This window comes from Gracilinanus agilis, chromosome 4 (assembly GCF_016433145.1).
Source record: "Gracilinanus agilis isolate LMUSP501 chromosome 4, AgileGrace, whole genome shotgun sequence".
In the NCBI taxonomy this organism is placed as follows: domain Eukaryota; kingdom Metazoa; phylum Chordata; class Mammalia; order Didelphimorphia; family Didelphidae; genus Gracilinanus; species Gracilinanus agilis.
Genome location: NC_058133.1, coordinates 259,897,600 through 259,917,177, shown reverse-complemented (window position 1 = coordinate 259,917,177; position 19,578 = coordinate 259,897,600). Strand labels below are relative to the sequence as shown.

The 19,578-nt window shown below is 41.4% G+C and overlaps 1 protein-coding gene across 1 annotated transcript in view; it reads right to left on the bottom strand.

The window, feature by feature from the left end:
- ITPR3 (inositol 1,4,5-trisphosphate receptor type 3) overlaps nucleotides 1-19,578 on the bottom strand; it is a 157,914-nt gene that overhangs the window by 50,467 nt on the left and 87,869 nt on the right. The window contains exons 13-20 of the mRNA XM_044675277.1: nucleotides 18,863-19,024; nucleotides 17,909-18,081; nucleotides 15,842-15,961; nucleotides 13,597-13,779; nucleotides 9,193-9,444; nucleotides 8,852-8,996; nucleotides 4,426-4,570; nucleotides 1,455-1,651 (exon numbers count right to left, since the gene is read on the bottom strand). Of these exons, the coding sequence (XP_044531212.1) occupies nucleotides 1,455-1,651; nucleotides 4,426-4,570; nucleotides 8,852-8,996; nucleotides 9,193-9,444; nucleotides 13,597-13,779; nucleotides 15,842-15,961; nucleotides 17,909-18,081; nucleotides 18,863-19,024 (1,377 nt within the window). The remainder of the gene's footprint in view (nucleotides 1-1,454; nucleotides 1,652-4,425; nucleotides 4,571-8,851; nucleotides 8,997-9,192; nucleotides 9,445-13,596; nucleotides 13,780-15,841; nucleotides 15,962-17,908; nucleotides 18,082-18,862; nucleotides 19,025-19,578) is intronic.

The window sequence follows — 19,578 nt, the reverse complement described above, 5'->3', positions numbered from 1 at the left end:
ACAAACATCACTGATGAAATGACATACTTTATACTAGCACTACCTGGACTATCCAGGCACATAAAGATTGAGTTGGGCTCTAAAGGGTCTAAAAGCTGTACCCTGGAGAAAGTAGGGGTCTCAGACCATGAGGAAGATCTAGGATCCCATTTGTTGTTGTTGAACCCTTTAATAAAGAATTATTGGCTCAGAGCTGTCTCAGTTGTTTTATTATAGATCAGATAAATTTCTGATGTTACACTTTGCCTCAGTTTCCTCAACTGTAAAATGGAGATAATAACAACACAGGGTTGTGGTGAAATGAAAGAAATAAAAAGCACCAGGCCAAAATCCTGAGCCAAAAATCTGACTTTTATTTTGTGGGCACAGAATGCACAAGCCAGAGGTCTGCAGACACACCCAGCTTATGCGGTCTGAGATGTCCAGTTTCCAGATCCCCTAGATTTTACAGGCAAAAGCAATGATTCAACAGAGGTCATGAAGAGGGCCAGGCATGCAGAATATTTGTTCTGAATATATGTTCTGAATGAGTGTTCTGAATGGGGGTCCCAAACAGGGTTAATGAAATGGATTTCAAGAATAGAATCCAGGGCAACTAGGTGCCTTAGTGGATTGAGAGGCAGGGACAAAGACAGGAGGCCCTGGGTTCAAATATGATGCTTTCTAGCTGTGTAACCTTGGGGAAGTCACTTAACCCCCATTGCCTCACCCTTACCCCAATTCTGCCTTAAAACCAATACATAGTACTGACTTTAAGATGGAAGGTAAAGGTTTAAAAAAAATATTCCAGTAATAGGGGTTATAACCAGGGCATCCCCCCTTTTTTTCTTCCTTCCTCAGGTGACTTGGTTATGACATGTCAGGATTAGGAGTTCCATTTCCCCATGCCACAACCTCCAGAGCATGTGGCAAAGAAACAAGAAGTATACAAGCACCTTCATCACAGCAGAAGCTTTTAATATTATTCCTATTATTGTTATATCTTATTTAAATCACAGTTATAGCTTATCAAACTATTGAAGGGCGGGGTTGTGGGGAGCAGCTAAATGGCTCAGTGGATAGAGAGCCAGACCTGAAGAGGATAAGACCTGGTTCTGATCTGAACTCCAAACACTTCCTACTGTGTGACTCTGAGCAAGTCACTTGACCCCCATATTGCCTAGTCTTTACCACTCTTCTGCCTTAGATCCAATCAATACATAATATGGATTCTAAGATGGAAAATAAAGAGATTTTTTTAAACTCTAATAAAGAAATCCTTATAAGTGATTAAAAGGTAATTCAATTCTTCTAACAAAGCATGAAATAATATTTGTAAAATAATAAATATAAAATAATATTTATAAAAAATTGCTTAACCCAGTGCCTAGAACTGCCTGTGGTAGGAAGAGTACCTAGTAGGTGCTATATTAATGCTTATTCCCTTCCTTTCCCCCTCCTGCCAGTCCTACTACCTGCAGGATTTCCAGGATTTTGAGTTTGGTCTCCATCACCACAATGTCTTCATTCTCCACAAACTTTCCCCGATCCATCGACTCCTGGGTTCCGGCAGTGGGGAGGCTGGGAGCATTGAAGATGGACTGCTTACGGCTCAGTACCATGGTGGACATCATCTGCCCCACCCCCTGGATAGATCGGCGAACATTTTTCCCTGGAGGAAATTGGAGCAAATGCCAGGTATGTTCAATGACATTGGAACTAGAGGGATAAGATCAACTAGGTAGAAGATGCTCTGTTGCCCCAACACACACATACCATATATTTCAGTTACCTCTTCATAAGTATCAAAAAAAATCCAGCCTCATACACTTCCTAGCTATGTGGCCCTGGACAAGTCACTTAACCATCTTTTGATCTCAGTCCCCCATATGTAAAAATGAGCTGGAGAAGGCAATGGCAAACCACTCCAGGATCTTTGCCAAGAAAACCCCAAATGGGGTCACAAAGATGCAACTGAAACAACTGAACAAACAGGTGGCTGATAATCAATCAATAAACATTTATTAAGTGCCTACTATGTGCCAGGCTAAGTGATAGCACAGACTCCTTGGTCCCAAAGGGGTACCCAACCTAGAAAGAGGAGGGAGGTAAGCAAGGGGCAGATCTGCTTCTTTAAGAAGACAGAATAAGGGAAAGTGTATTTATCTGGTGGCAGAGTGGACTGCAATTTGGCTCAGAATGAGAAAGATCTGTTTGAATCTAAGCCCTGGAATGCAGGCCCTAGGGAGAATCTCAAAGCCCTTGAGCTAACCTCCTTTGTGAGTCATCCTAGGAGGCCACATTGGAACGAGTCATTATCCCATTTCTAACTGAGGGACTTGGGGAACCTGCATTCCTAAAATCTCAGGATCTCAGTGCTGGAAATAATTTCAGGGGTCAGCAGAGCAGAAATTCCCTCTGCAACAGGAAGTTCTTAAGCTGGGGTCCATGAGCCTGTGTTGGATGGTGGTGTATCAACATACCTGGTTTCCTTTCTAATCCATGCCTCTAATCTCATGCCTTTAAAGACATCATTCTGAGAAAGGGCCCATAGACTTTCCCTGGACTGCCAGTGAGGTCCATGGCACAAAGGGCTCCAATCTGGCCTCAGACACTTCCTAGCTGTGGGACCCTGGGCAAGTCATTTAACCCTGATTGCCTAGCCCTTGCCATTTCTATCAGATAACTGATAATATGGGGGTAGCTGGGTGGCTCAGTGAATTGAAAGCCAGGCTTACAGATGAGAGTCCTGGGCTTAAACCAGGCCTCAGTACTTACTAGCTGTATAAAAAACTAGCTGTTTTTTAACCCCTTACCGTCTGTTCTAAGACGGTAAGGGGTTAAAAAAAAATCTACTCTATAATATCCTTGCCAATGGATCATTCAAGCCTTGGATGAAAAACCTCTGATGATGGAGAACTCACTACCTCTACAGAATAACTCTAAAACTTAGAAAGGTTTTGCTTACATATAGAAGAACATAGATAAGAAGCCTCTTGGAGCTCCCATTGATTGCTCTTTGCTTTGCCCTTTTGGAGTCAGACCGATCCTTTTTCCAGGTGATTGCCCTTCAAAGACTTGAAGAAAGCTATCATTGATTCCCTAATCCCACCTCCAAATCTATTCTCTTTTTTTTTAACCCTTACTTTCTGTGTTAGAATTAATACTAAATATTATTCCAAGGCAGAAGAGAAGTAAAGACTAGGAAACTGGGGGGTGAGTGACTTACCCAAAAAGCTAGCAAGTGTCTGAGGCTATATTTGAATCCAAGACTTCCCATCTCTAGACATTGCTTACAATTAGTTGCCCCAAGTTCTACTCTTAATTAGGCTGATGTAATGGGGATAATTTGAGGAAAGATGTGTGGTTAAAAGGGGATTTTGAAAGGAGGTTGTCAGGGACTTGCTAAGTAGGAAATCTAGGTTACAGGTAGGCTGGAATAAGGAGATTCAGGATATAATATGGCTGAAGTCAGGAGTATAACATTGAAAGGAAACAAAGATCTTCAGGGAGAGGAGTAATTAATCTAAACAGGCAAAGACAGCAGGCTTTACAGACTGGGACTTAGACTTAGAGACAAACTGAGAGAAATAGACTGAACTGAAATTAACCACAGGCTTTAGTTAATTTCACAGGAAGGGACTTGGTTTGAAGTTACACCTTCCTTCAAGATGGATACCCCGGCTTCCCTTCAAGCGCAGAGTATGTTAGTTCTTTCCCTCTTCTTCCCTCTCTTAATAACTAACTGACAAATTATACTAATAGGTCTGTTGAAACACAAAAGGGTTTATTATCTTTAAAGGATGTTTTGTCAGGAAAATGGATTGAGGAAGCCCTAACAGTTGTCTCAGGAACCTCAGCTGGGGGAAGAGAGGCAGAGATGGAGGCTGAGCAAGGACCTGCCTTAACTCAGCTTACAAAGTGCTCTTGATATCTAAAGGGAATAAATGATGACTAACTAATTTCTTTATATATAATACTATCAAATTATAGTTAAACCCTTCACAGATTTGAACTCCTCTCTAATTTACTCTCCTTATTAACTTCACAGACATATAAGGTAAGGGAAGGAAGGTAGGAAATAATAAAGGAAATGAAATACAAAGGGTTTCTCTAAACTAACAATTCTTAAATAAATATTTCAAAGCTAGGCTAAATTTCAAGTCTACAGATAGGTAAGGAAGCAGCTCAGCTGGTCTGACCCTCTCCACGAGATATCCCAAAACCAACTGCCTTTTTCCCTCAAGATTCCAAACTCCTAACTGATTACAGAACTCAGCCAAAGCTTGAAAAAACTAACATGACCCCCTCTCTCTGTACTACACTAACCAATCTCTTTCCCTTTAAGACCTGAGCTCTGCCTGATGAGGTTTTAAGATACTCCAACCTGACTGCCTTTGGCTGCCTGGCCAGGTGGGTCTCATCCCACCCAAGGTCCCAGCTCACCCCCAGGATCTTCATTGTAGGCCTGCAACAAGACTGGGGGCCCCTGCACACAGTCGATGATGCCCAGCAATGTCCGAGTGAGACGGAGTAGCTCGCTGAAGCTGTAGAAGCCGAAGTAGATGAGGTTGTGGGCTAAGCTGACCACCTGCAGCAGATCATTAGGGTGAAAGAAAAAAGGAAAGGGCAGAAGTCACTTAACTTAATTTGCCTCAGTTTCTTCATCTGTCAAATGAGCTAGAGAAGGAAATGGCCAACCACTCCAGTACCTTTGCCAAGAAAACCCCAGATGGGGTCACAAAGAGTCAGATATGACTGAAACAACTCAATAATAACAATAAAGGCAGAAATCGATCCCTGCCTGGTGATGCACAGGCCAAGAGGGTATAGAATTAGAGACCATCATGGGAATAAGAATAACTCCACAGTTCCTCGGTGCTTTAAGGGTTTAAAGATATTTTCTTATAACATAAACTCTGGGGCAGCTAGATGGCTCAATGGATAGAGAGACAGGCCTAGAGATGGGAGGTTCAAATCTGATCTCAAACACTTCTTAGCTGTGACCCTGGGCAAGTCACTTAACTCTAATTGCCTAGTCCTTCTGCCTTAAAACCAATACTTGGTATCAATTCTAAAACAGAAAATAAGGATTTTTAAAAGTAATACCATTCAGAAAAGTTAAGTTACTTACCCAAGGTCACAGAGCAAGCTAGAAGCCTACCTAGGATTATAAGCAAGGGTTTTGTTGGGATTTTTAAATTGTTTTTGTTTGCTTTTTCCACTGCATCACTCATTACCCCAAGAGGCATAAAAAGCAAAAAGTTTCAAGAGACAGTTGGGAGGCACACAGGGTCTTGGAGTCAGGAAGACCTGAATTTGAAACCAGGCTCAGATGCAGATTTCCTGTGTGACTCAGTCCTAGTCATTTAACCTCTCTCAGCCTCAGTTTCCTCATTGATAAAACAATAATAATAGTACTGATCTCATAAGATTATTGTGAGAATCAAACTTGTAAAAGTAGCTTGTAAATCTGAAATTATTATATGAATATTAGGTATTATTATTGTATGAAAAGCTTAGATAAATTTCTCAGTACAAGATTCACGCTGAATTAATAGGAGAAACTAGGGCTTTGAGGAGGGCCTATCCCTAATTTATGATGCTGACCAGAGAGTTCACCTGGATCCTTCCATACCCCATACTGAGGGACCCTGTCAGGGAGAAAAGTCTGAGCTGTAAGACTCTCCATGGAGTTAGCTCACTGGTATAGGGCTCTACGAAATCCAGCTTCCAGTGGATAGAGCAACAAATCCTGAATCAGAAAGACCTGTGTTCAAATCTAGCCTCAGGAACTTAAGAATTGTGACACAAGGCAATTGATTAACCTCTCTTAGCCTTGTTATTCAGTCATTTTTTCAGTAGAGCCATAACCCCATTTGGTGTTTTCTTGGCAAAGATATTAGAGCAATTTGCCATTTCCTTCTCCAGCTCATTACAGATGAGAAATTGAGGCTAGCAGAGTTAAGTGACTTGCTCAGGGTAACAGAGCTAGAAAGTGTCTGGGGCTGAATTTCATCTCAGGAAGATAAACCTTCCTAACTCCAGACATGGCAGTCCATTCACTGCATCACCTAGCCACTTCAGTCTCAGTTGAACTATCTGTAAACTGTGGATAATAATTTTGTTGTGAGGATAAAATGAGAGAATATTTGTAAATAGCTTTGCAAACTTTAAATCACCATATAAATGCTAGAGATTGCTGCTGTTGTTATCATTAACCAAGGGACAATTTGGAGCAAGGTTGGAAAGAAATCAGGCAATAGTCATACAAAGCACTGCCTGGATTCTGTCTCTTTTATCTTCTTGTTTGTAAAAAGATGCTCAGTTAAAAATTGTTATTGGGAGGGACAGTGAGGTGGCTCAGTGGACTGAGAGCCAGATCTAGGGATGGAAGGTCCTGGGTTCAAATGTGGCCTCAGATACTTCCTAGCTGTGTAACTCTGGGCAAGTCACTTAACCCCCATTTATGCTTTGTTTTAGAACCAATACACAGTATCGATTCTAAGATAGAAGGTGAGGGTTTTTTAAAAGTTGTTATTGTGTTTAATTGGAGAAAAATAATATACTAAAAAAAAGTTTTAAGAAACTTTTGGATACAGGGGCAGATATTAAGAAATGTTTCTTAGACCAGGAACCAAGACAGTAAGGGAAGGTGATGAGGAGGGTAGGGAGGAGAGACATGGCTGAAATGTTAAAACATCATGTGGGATAGGCAGCTAGGTGGCATAGTGTTCACAGCACTGAGCTTGGAATCAGGAAGATTCATGTTCATAAATTCAAATCTATCCTCAGACGCTCCCTAGCTGCATGACCCTGGACAAGTCATGTCACCCTGTTTGCTTTAGTTTCCTCATCTATAAAATGAGATGCAGAAGGAAATGGAAAACCAGTATCTTTAGCATCTTTGCCAAGAAAACCCCAAATGGAATCAAAAAGAGTCAGACCCAACTGAACATGTTCAGCGAGGGATGAAATGGAAGGAGGCTGAGGGAATCTCTAAATTAGATGCAGTACTGAAAGTTAGGAGTGAACTCTTTCCTCGGTGTCTGAGAAAAGCCCTCCCCTCAGGAAATGCCCTCCAGGTTTTCAGTGCTCCCTCAGCCCAGCACCAGGACTCCCCTTTGCTACCCAGTAAGTGATTTAAACAAAGGGTGTTCACCGAATCACAAAATAAGAAACACAGGATCTCAGCGGGAGAGACTTCAGAGATCATGGTCCAACCCCCTTATTTTACCGATAAGGAAACTGGTGTTCAGAGAGGGAAATGACTCACACGTTGAGTTATTTCCAGAAAAGCCAGAACTAACAACTCACATTTCCATAACACTTTCAGATTTGCACAGAGATTTTCTCACACTAGTCCTTTTAGATAAGTTGTGTTAAATTGGGGGGGGGGGGATTGGCAAATGTTTTTGACTATTGTTTGTTTTTTATGCAGATTTAAGATTTAATTGACATTCCTAAATGAAAATAGCAGTCAGGTGCCTAGAGTACTGGGATCTGGAGTCAAGAAGACCCGAGTTCATATCCAGCCTCAAATACTTACTAGCTGTATTACCCTGGACAAATCACTTCACCCTGTTTGCCTCCATTTCTTCATCTGCAAAATGAGCTGGAGAAGGAAATAGCCACCCACTCCAGTATCCTTTGCCAAGAAGACCACAACTGGGGTCATGAAGAGTCAGACATGACTAAACTATACCGATGCAAATCAGCAATCATTCTGCAACTTTAGAGGAGTTTTAGAAAGTCACTTGGAGCACTGAGATGACCATCACATCATAAGTATGTGTCAGAAGTGGGTCTCCCCTACTCTGAGGCTGGCTATCCACTACATTTCATCACCCATCTCCATATCCTTACACTAGCTATCCCCTGTGCCTGGAATGCTCTCTCTCCTAAATAAAATCCCTGGCTTTCTTCAAGATTTTGCTCAAATGCCACTTTCTATAGAAAGTCTTTCCTGGTTTCCCCAAAACACTTGTGTTTTCCCTTCTAAAATTATTTTCCATCCACTCTGTGTGTAGCTATTAATGTACATGTTGTCTTCTATTAAAATATTAGCTCCCTAAGAACAGGGACTATTTGGTATTTCTTTTGTATCACTTAAGCAGGGTGTCTGGTACTAAATAAATGTATTTTGGTTGACTATGTCAAATTGTTCTTATTATCTCCATTTAATAAATGAGGCACAAAGAGAGGAAGAGGAAAGCTTATCCAAGATCACACAGTAAGTGGTAAGCTTCAAATCCAGGTCTCTTTACTCTTTAAATCCAGTGCCATCATGGGACATCATGAGGCTTCACCTGGCCTGCCATTGGGGCTGATTCAGAGAACTTAGCATGTCAAGTTCCTTGCAAGAAGGGATCTCATTGATCATCTGGTCATCCCCATCCTGGAAAGGAGTCCTTGCCTTAATGTCCCTGACAAGAGGTCATCCAGCTTATGGTCTAGAAATCAACACCCCATAGCATCTAGCAGGAACTTCAGAAACATTTGTTGACTGACTTATCATCCCACTCCGAGTCTTCCCTTCATGTGGCTCTGAGCCCCCATTTCCTTTAATAATAATAATAAGAAGAAGAAGAAGAATAGTTAACATTTACATAGTGTCTACTATGGGTAAGGCACTCTACTAATCACTTTTACAATGATCTCATTTAAATCTCTCAACAACCCTGGGAGGGAGGTGCTATTTTTATCCCCATTTTCTAAATGAGGAGACTGAGGCAAGCAGAGGTTAAGTGACTTGCCCAGGATCATGTAGCTAGTAAGTGTCTGAGGTCAAATTTGAACTTGGGTCTTCCTGACTCCAGTCCTAGCACTCTATCCACTGTGCCACCTAGCTGCCCAGCCACAAAGGCCCTACCTCAAAGGTGAGCTTGTTCTTCTCTTCATTGGCAAAGGGCACAGCCTCACTGACTACATTGTTGAGATAGTCCTCTACAAACTCCATGGTGTTGGCAAATTTATTCTTCTTATCATCCCGAGAGTCATTGAGGTTGGAGTCATAGCTAGAAAAAACAAAGTGGGAAAGTAGAATCAGCTGGGAAGAATAAAAGGAAGGGAAGGAAGGGAATCAAGCCCCTTGGTTTTTTCCCCCAACCCCCATTTGGAAGGGCATCCATTCTTCAACCTCTGGCCTTGGTTCCTCATCTCCAACCCCTCCTTCCCTATGGCCCCTTTGGCTCCCATGGACCCAGATCTCACTCCTTGATGGTGATGGCCGTGGGGATCTCTGTCCAGAGGCGGGCAAACTTGACCGGGGTGACGAGTTCCTGAGGGTCTCGGTCCACATGCACATGCAGCATAAGATGACAAAAAGAGGCCCGTAGATCAAAGGGCAGCATCTCATCCGCCATGCACAGGAAGATCAGATCCACCCCCAGCTGTTGGGAGATCTCATGGATGGCCAGATACTGGCGGTCCAGACACATGCGGGCAAACAGCTTTAGCTGGTATCTGTGGCAAGGTATGAAGGGGGAAGGATGGCAGGGGCAGAGAGGGTGGGAAGAAGATGAAAGGAAAGTGAGGACTCACAAAACCTCAGAGCCAATGGAAAGAACCTTAGAGTTCATTAGCTTCAACCTCATTTCATAGTTGGGGAAACTGAGGTAGAGCAATTAAGTATAAGTATCTTGAACCCAGATCCTTTACCATACCTACTACAAGACGTTGTTTCTTAATTTCAGCATGTGCATTGATTTTTTTTCTTTCCAGTAAACAAATGAAAGATGAATCTAAATGTCACAGGCTCTGTTAAACCTTCTAATAAAAGTCAATGGGGAGAAAAGAAACCTCAGAGCTGGAAGGGACCTTGGAAGTCATCTGGTTTGTACTTAAGCAAGGATCTTTTAAAAATCCTTGCCTTTGGTCTTAAAACTGGTACTAAATATTGGTTCCAAGGCAGAAGAGTGGTAAGGACTAGCCAATGGGGGTTAAGTGACTTGCCCAGGGTCACACTGCTAGGAAGTGTCTGAGGGCAAATTGGAACCCAGGACCTCCCATCTCCAGGCCTGGCTCTCTAATCACTTAGCCACCCAGCTGCAAAGTAACACGCACTTATTAAGCACCTACTATATGTCAGACATTGTGCTGGTGATAGAAACAGTCCTTGCCCTCAAGGGCATTCTATCCAGAAAGGCAACATGTCCATATGAGCACAAAGTAAACACAAAGTAATTTAGGGGAGAAGGCATTAGGGGGAAAAGGAAAGACTCCATGTAGAAGCTGAGAAACAAAGGAAGCAAGGGATTCTGGGAGATGGAAGTGGGGGGGGGGGAAGAGCATATTCTAGGCATGGGAAACAGATGGTACAAAGATGCAGTTGGGAGATGAAGTGTCATATCTATGAAGAAAAACAAAAAAGCCCATCGACCTAGACAGAAAGGAGTGTGAAAGAGTATAAGGTAAGTGTAAGAAAGGTAGATCAGGGCTGGATTATGAAGGGCTTTACATGCCAAACACAGCAGCTTATAGCCACCAGAGTTTATTGACCAGGTGAGTGACCAGGTCAAATCAGTGCTTTTAAAAGGAAGGTCACTGGCAGCTGGGTTGAAGATGGCTTGGAATAAGAGGAGACTTGAGTCTTTACAATATCTCTGGAGATGGTTATCCAGCCTCTGTTCAGAGACTTCCAGAGACTTCCAGGGGAACCCACTAACTCCCAAGGAAAATACATTCTACCTTTGGAAAGCTCTTAAAATTTTGGGGGGCGGGGGTGTTGTTTGGTTCAGGGGAGAGGGTTCCCCTTTTCAGGCCAAAACCTTCTTCTATAAAGCTTCAGCCTATTGCTCCTATTTCATGGGATTAAGCAGAATAAGCCATGCCCCTCCTCCACATGGAGGCTCTTCAGACACTCAAATAGAATTTAAAGAGGGGCAACAAGTAGGTGGTGGCAGGGGCAGGGTAAAAGGGCGGGGTGGGGTGGGAGGAAGAAGGAAGCTAAGGCTGCATCTGCCCAGGACCAGACAAAGCACCCTGTTGAAAGTGCAGTGGGAGGGATTTAGATTAGACCAGGAATGGGCAGCTTACAGGGCTCGCGTGCCAACTCTTCATTTATTCACTCTCCCAAGCTGAGGGAAGGTGAGCCAGGTGGGGGGAAGCTGCCCTTCAAGGCCAGCTCAGCTACCACTCCATCAGGGATTCAGGCACTGGCTATCAGCCCAGGGAAGGGACAGGACACAGAACAGCAGCAACGGGGAGAAGGAAGGAGGAAGCAAAGAGACAGAGGCTGCAGAAGGAGATCGCATCTTCTCCCCAGTTCTGCTGGGAGCTGGCCATGCCTGGCACACAACAGACTTGGAGGCTGCCTTTGGCGTTGTGTCAGGAGCTGCCAGCCGCTGCTCTGGACAGCCAGCTGGTGGTGTGGGTAGAGTCAGGAAGACCTGAGCTGGAATTCTGTCTTAGGTCCTTCCTAGCTGTAGGACCCTGGGCAACTTGTTTTACTCCTCTCTGCTTCAGTTCCTCGTCTATAAAGTGGGATAGTAGTAGTAATAATAATAATAATAATAATAATAATAATAATAATAATGATAGTATTTTCCCTCTCGTGGTTGTTGTGAGAATCAAAAAAGAAATACATGTAAAGAACTTCACCAACCTTAAACCCCAATTTTTATTATCCTTATTGTTAGTAATATCATTAATAGTAATCATTGATTTGGTAATTAATGGTATTCATTATGAATAACAATAGCATTTCCCTACCCTGGTAGCTGTAAGAACCATATAAGAAATGTACTTAAAGTACTTGGCAAATCTTAAACCACAATATTATTATCATTATAAACAACATCATTAATATTCATAAATAATTGATTAATAATTAATGGAATATATTTTTTAACCCTTACCTTCTGTCTTAGAATCAATACTGTGTGTTGGTTCCAAGGCAGAAGAGAGATAAGAGGTAGACAATGGGGGTTAAGTGACTTGCCCAGGGTCACACAGCTAGGAAGTGTCTGAGGCCAGATTTGAACCAGGACCTCCTGTCTCTAGGCCTGGCTCTAAATCCACCGAGCCACCCAGCTGCCCACAATGACATTTATTATTAATGATAACAATAGCAATTCCCTCCACTGGTTGGTCTCACAATCAAATAAGAAGTATATGTAATACATTTTGCAAACCTTAAACCACAATATTATTATCATCATTGTTAATAATGATATTATTAATAGATAACTGATAATTAATGGTATTCATTAAAAATATTCACATTTTATTATAGCATTATTATGGCATTATATAGTACTTATATAATAACATAATATATAAATATTAGCATTTATATAAATATAAATATAGCATTTCCCTCCCATGATGGCTGTAAGAATCAAATAAGAAATACATATAATACATTTTACAACCCCTAAACCACAATACTATTACTATTATCATTGCTAACAATGATATTACTAATATTAGATTATTAATTGATAATTAATGATATTTATTATTAATGACACTAATAGCATTTCCTTCTCCTGGTTGACACGACAATCGAACAATAAATATATGTAAAGTATTTTGCAAATATTAAACCACAATATTATTATTGTCACCACTATTAATTATATTATTAATAAATTGATCACTGATTGATAATTAGTGGCATTAATTATAAATGACAATAATGGCATTTTGTGAGAATCAAATATAGAAATACTTATAGCACATTTTGCAAACCTTAAACCACAATATTATCACTGTTCAAAATAATTTATAATTAATGATGCTAATTAGTCATTAGTAATTATATTATTAACATTAACTGATAATTGACAGGTTGATAATTAGTAGTATTAAATGTCAATAACAATAATAGCATTTCCCTCTCTTGGTTGTTGTGAGAATCAAATAAGAAATGCTTGTAATACATTTTGCAAGCCTTAAACCACAATATTATTATTATCATTGTTAATAATTGTATTATTAATATTAAAAATTGGTTGATTTGATTAGCGATATCAATTATTAGTGATAATAATAGTATTTCTCTTCCCTGGTTATTATAACAATCAAATAAGAAATACATGTAGAATGCTTTGCAAACTTTAAAACACAATATTATTCTTAATTGTTATTAATATATAATTCATGAATGGTATTTTTTGTATAATTATAATACTAACAACACTGCTATGGGACTTCTACCTATAAGGGTGAGAGATACACGCTGAATATCTTCTGTTCTAGAGCCATTTAAATAAAAGGTAAATAGCTTGCCCTGCTTGGCCTCCTGGAGGAGACAAAGCATAATCTGAGAGGTGGAAAAAGTTTCTAATCTTAAGGTGCAGGGGTGGGGACAGCTAGGTGGCTCAGTGGATAGAGAGCCAAGCCTAGAGTCAGGAGGTCCTGGGTTCAAAACCGGCCTCAGACACTTCCTAGCAGTATGATCGTGGGCAAGTCACTTCACCCCATTGCCTAGCCTTTACTGCTCTTCTGCCTTGGAACCAACACACAGTAATCTAATACATTCTAAGACAGAAGGTAAGGGTTAAAAAAAAAAAAAAAAAAAAAAAGAGGCAGAGGTGAGGAAAGAAGGCATTCCAGGCCAAAGAGAAGAGAAAAATGATCACTGGGTTGGCGTGGATTGAAGAAGCTCCCTACCTGTAGTAACTGAGCACATTCTCATCATGGGCATTGCCTGCCCGAGCCTCCTGGGCCAGTTGCCGAATGCTCTTCTCATGGTGTTCATTGTTCTTGTCACTCCAAGTAAGCCAGACTTCCTCCTCGGAGTATTCGATGCTCAAGTACTCATGGGACTGAGACATTTCCTTCACGGGTCGCAGCCTGGGAGAACACCCTGCGTTAGCCTGAGTCCCAGTTGATAGACCCCTTCTTCTAGAACCCTTAACCCAATGTACTCCATCTTGAGGAAATCAGAGAATGAGACCTGGAAGAACCCCAGAGACTATGCAATCTACCCAGGGATATGCCAGAGCCAGCTCATATGGGTCTGAGAGAGGAAATTGCTTTAATTTTCAAAGTGGGCATTTACACCTCAGAAATCAAACATTACAAATTGCTTTACTGTTCTGTTTCTGTTTACTGTTTGGGCAGTGAGATGGTGCAGTAGATAAGAGTGCTGGACCTGGAGTCAAGAAGACTCAACTTTCCTGAGTTCAAATCTGGCCTCAGAAATTTCATAGCTGTGTGTAAAGGTACCTTAACCCTGTTTGCCTCAGTTTCTTCATCTGTCAAATGACCTAGAGAAGGAAATGGCAAACTATTCCAATATCTTTGCCAAAAAATCCCAATTGGGGCATGAAGAGTCAAACACAACTGAAAACTGAACTGAACTCATTGTCTATGCATAATAAAATGATAGAAAAAATTTTAACAAAGAAGATTAATTTAAAAGTGTATCTGGACATTCCTTTTAGGGGAGGAAGTACATCCCTGAAGTAGAAGACAACCTAGAAGACCTTTTATACAACCTCCTCATTCTTTTATATCATTAAGAACATAGAACTAGAGCTAAAAAGGACTTTAGAGGCCATTGAGTTCAACTCCAGTGTTTTATAGATGAGAAAAGTGAGGCTTATCGAGGTTTAAGGGACTTGCCAGGGTCCGCAGCTATTAAGTGTCTGAATCAGGATTTGAACCCAGATGCTGTACCTCTAAATCTAGTGGTTTTTTTCCATTGCACTAGAACTAACTGTCCTGGCAAAGATTGGACTGATTGCCTTGGAGAGGGTGAAGGTTGATAGAGATCCTAGGGAAGTGATGGTCAATCTTTTAGGGACTGCATGCTGTGCCCCATCTCCCCACACCAAGTGCCCAGCACACACGCACACACCCCTTACCCCACACAGGGGAGGAAGGAAGCACTCCCATTGGGCTGCTGGGCAGAGGGGTAGGTGAAGTGAGGAATGTCCTCAGTGAGTGTAAAGATGGGGAAGGGAATGGCCCGAGTGCTCTGCTCCCCTCCAGCTCTGCCTTCTGTGAGCCCTCCACCTTACCCACTGTGTGCTCCCATTGGGCTGCTAGGCAGAGGGGCAGGGGATGTGAAAAAATGTCATCAGGCATGGTGGAGATGGGGAGGTGAGCAGTTCCACCCCAGTCCCTCTGCCTTTCTAGTAACAAACTTGGGGGAAGGGGGGTGGCCACATGCCCAACAGAGAGTGCTTTGCATGCCATCTTTGGCACCTGTGCCACAGGTTCACCATCACTGGCCTAGAGGATTCTAAGACTTATTGACTTAGGTCCTCTCATAAGGCAACTTATCTAAGTCTTGCCAGAAAGATTGCTATATATCTTATCCTTATATTATTTTATTATATATTATTATATTACACATTATTGCTATACATTTTATCCTTCCTTTATATTCCCCACAGTATCTTATCCTGTCTACATTATAGGTTTTCAGTTGTGTCTGCCTCTTCGTGACCACATTTGAAGTTTTATTGACAAGGATACTAGAGTAGCTTGCCATTTCTTTTTCTAGTTCATTTGACATATGAAGAAACTGAGGCAAACAGGATTAAATGACTTGGCCAGGGTCACATAGCTAATCAGTATCTGAAGCTGGTTTTGAATTCAGGAAAATGAGTCTTCCTGACTCTAGAACAAGCACTCTATGTTCTATGGCTCCACTTAGCTGCCCTTTATTACATGCTATAGACATTCAATAAATACATTCAAGCTGGGAGTAGGGGGTGGGAAGAGAAACAGCCAATAATTTCAACATGAACTCCAAGATTTAGCCCCTGGTTCTCTGGTTAAGGGTTGGGGAAAGAGAGTGTTTCAGATTAGAATGAGAGGTCTTAGTACACTAGGAAAGAGAGGAAACCGGTTTAGATCCAAAGAATGGGAGAAGACAAGGAGGTTGAGAAGGTCCAGCCCTCACTCTGTCTTGATGAGGATGTCACTGTTCTTGGGGTCCAGGACACATTTACAGATGAGCTCCTGGGTGACGGGGATGGCAATGTGATTGGACACACACAAGTCAGAGAGATAATCCAGGAATCTGAAGGGAAGAGCAAAGAGAAAGTTAGTTTGTGGTGATTAACTGAGCTGCTCAGGATTCCCATGAAGTGGGAAATGGCTCTACAAATCATCATACACGAATGTGAAGGAATGCCATTGTTTTCTAAGAACTGATGAAATGGGCAGTTTCCCAGAAAGTTAGGATAACGTATATGAAATGATGCAGAAAAAGGGAGCAGAACCAAGGAAACAATTTAAACAGTATATAAAACATTATAAGGACAAATGATAAAGACTTGCAGAACTGATCAATGCAATGATCAACCATAATTCCTATGGATTAATGTGGAAACATGCTACTTACTTCCTGACAGAGAGGTAGTAGATTCAAGTGCAGAATGAGACATATATATATTTTTGGAAATGGATCAATGAGGAATTTGTTTTGCTTAACCGTACACATTTATTCTGGGGCAACTAGGTGACAAAGTAGATAATTAGGAAACCTGGAGTCAGGAGGACTTGAGTGCATATCCAATCTCCAACATCTACTATGTGACCTTAGATGAGTCATAACCTCGAATTGCCTCAGTTTCCTCATCTGTAAAGTAGGAATAATAATAGCACATGCCTCCCAGGGTCATTATGAAGATCAAATGAGATAATCTTTTTAAAGTGCTTAGCATAGTATGTGGCACATAGTAGATGCTATATAAATGTTAGCAATTATTATTACAAGTATTTTAGTTTTCTTTTTAATGGGAGGGACCAATGTAGAAGGAAGAAAAAATAATTTTATTAATTTTTAAAATCCATTACATTTAAAACCACCAATTTGTCCTTTCTGAACAGGCTAAATCGCTTCTTCCTCAGATCTCCCACATTCCCCCACCTCTATCACCTTTCCTGACAACCCCAGTAATACTCATCCTCCATTTACTTTGTATTTATTAGATAATAGATAAATTAATTAATATTATTGAATAAGTATATTAAATATTAAACAAATAAATATATGTCTGTTTATATATATATAGAGAAAACATAAGCTCCTTGAGGGCAGAGGCTGTTTGGTTCCTATCTTTGTATTCTAAGCACTTAGCATAGTATCTGACTAACAATAATAGTAATAATAATAATAATAATAATAACTAGTATTTATTTGGCACTTTAAGTTCTACTGAGTACTTATACTCACAACAAGCCTGGGAAGTGAGTTTATTTTATTATCCCCTTTTGACATAAAGAAACTGAGGAAGATAGATGTTAAGTGGCTTGTCCAGAATCATATAACTAAGTATCTAAGGAAGAATTTGAACCCAAGTCTTCCCAATTCCAAGCCTTATACTGTATCTACTGGGTCACCTAGTTACCTAATAGGCACTTAACAAATGCTTCACTGATGGACAGACGCTGGAGAGAAGCCACAGTTAATGAATTCTGAATTGGAAGATGACTCAGAAGTCACAGAGTTGGGGGCAGCTAAGTGACTCAGTGGATAGAGATCCAGGACTGGAGTCAGGTAGACTCGAGTTCAAATCTGGCCTCAGACACTACCTAATGGTGTGACCTTGGGCAAGTCACTTACCCCAAAGACCTAGCCTTTGCTACTCTTCTGCCTTGGAACCAAAACTGGTTCTAAGATAGAAGATAAGGGTTTGGTTGGTTTTTTAATGAAAAATGAACCAATAGGGATATGAGATGGAGTGAATAGAAAAGTAGGGGGATAAATGTTTTACATGATTGCACATGTAAAATCTCATGTCAGATTGCTTACTGTCTCAGGAAAGGAAGAGGGATGGAGAAAGGGAGAGAATTTGGAACACAAAATCTTTAAAAAATAAATGTTAAAAATTGTTTTTAACATGTAATTGGGAGAAAAAGAAAATATTATTTAAACAAAGAAAAGTAGCTGAGTGCAGTGTGATAGGGGATAGTGGATACACAAGCGAGGGGCATAGGGGAGAAGATGGACCAATCCCCTGACCTAGGCTCCCGATTCTTGCGCACGAGGCTGACGAAGGTCTCCACTTCTGTCTTAGTAATGTGCTTCTCCAAGAGTTTCCGGTTGTTGTGCAACAGAGCAGTGATGGTATCCTCGGCCAGGATGTCATAGCCAATCTGTGACTGCATCATTCCAAACTGCTTGGCAATGTGCTCCTGGAAAGGATGGGAGGGAGGGGGGAAAGATCAAAAAGAGCCCAATACCAGGTTCTCTGGTTCTGCCCATAATTCTCCTTTCTCCCCAAAGCCTCAAGTGCCTGGATGGGCAAAATGGTGGGAAGGGGGGCAGAAGAGAGGCCAAAGATGGAAAAGAGAGAGCATCAACCAGATCATAGTCTTGAAAATCAGCCTGAAGAGTTTGAACTTTCTGGGGAGGCAGTTGGAAGCTATTGAAAAACTCGAGTGATAGAAGAAAGAACATTGGGTCCTGAGTCACAGGAAGCCAGGGGAGAGGACAGATGAATGGGGGACTGTGGAAATGGGAAGTGATTAGACCTGGGATATAAAAGGGGAGGGGAGAGGGAAAGATTGGAGGGGGCAGCTAGGCAGCTCAGTGGGTTGAGAGCCAGGTCTAGAGACAAGAGGTCCTGGGTTCAGATATGAACTCAAGATATGTCTGAGCTGCGTGACCCTGGGCAAGTCACTCCACTGCTTAGCCCTTACCACTATTCTGCTTTAGAACCAATACACATTATTGATTCTAAGATAGAAAGAAGGGTTTTAAATAAATGAACAAATAAATCATTAGAAATCCATTGAATTATGGTCCCAGTAATAGAATCTGTTTAGGAGTAAAGATTATAAGCTCAGCCAGGGAACCAATAAGTTTTCCTGGGGGCCCAAAGTGTTCCAATCCCTCATGGCCATTCCCAGGGCACAATTTGGATCTGGGGAGGGGACAGGTGAAACAAGGCCAAAGCAGGAAGAGTAAACCCACCTGATTCTTGCGGTAATCCTCCTGGGAGTGCCTCAGGACCCGGTAGCAGAGGCGGAACATGTGCTGATAGGGGGCGTTCTTCTGGTCAGATAACTCCTCCAGCCTCACCAAAGGACCTTCACCACCCTTGTCCCGGAATGGGGCCTTCAGGATACCAAAGATCTAGGGGTCCAGATGGCAAGATGAGAAGAAAGTGAAGGGTCAAACCCTAGCTCTAACTCTTCATCAACCCAAGACTACCCTCATCCTACTCTGCAGCCTGCCCTGAACTTTAAACCAATTCTGAATTCTCATTTTTGTCCCTAATTTTTGCTTATTCTGAACATAACAAACACCAGATTAGAAAAGCATTTCCATATATAGAGAAGAAATGTAAAAGAAGATTGTTCAGAAAATTGCAGATCTCTATTACATACAGCTTGTTTTCTTTTAAAAGACATAATCAATTTATGTCGTAGTTTTCAAAGATATCCTGTTTGTGCTTCTTTTTTGACTTTTCTGCATTTAAAAAAAATGCCTCGATGATCCTTTTTCTTCCTTTTTAACTTCTTACTACCCAAATCCAATACCCACCTTTCCACTCACCACAGAAAGGTGGCAGGGGAAGGAAGGGAGAGAGGGAGGGAGAAAGAGAAGAAGGAAGGAAGGAAGGAAGGAAGGAAGGAAGGAAGGAAGGAAGGAAGGAAGGAAGGAAGGAAGGAAGGAAGGAAAAAGGG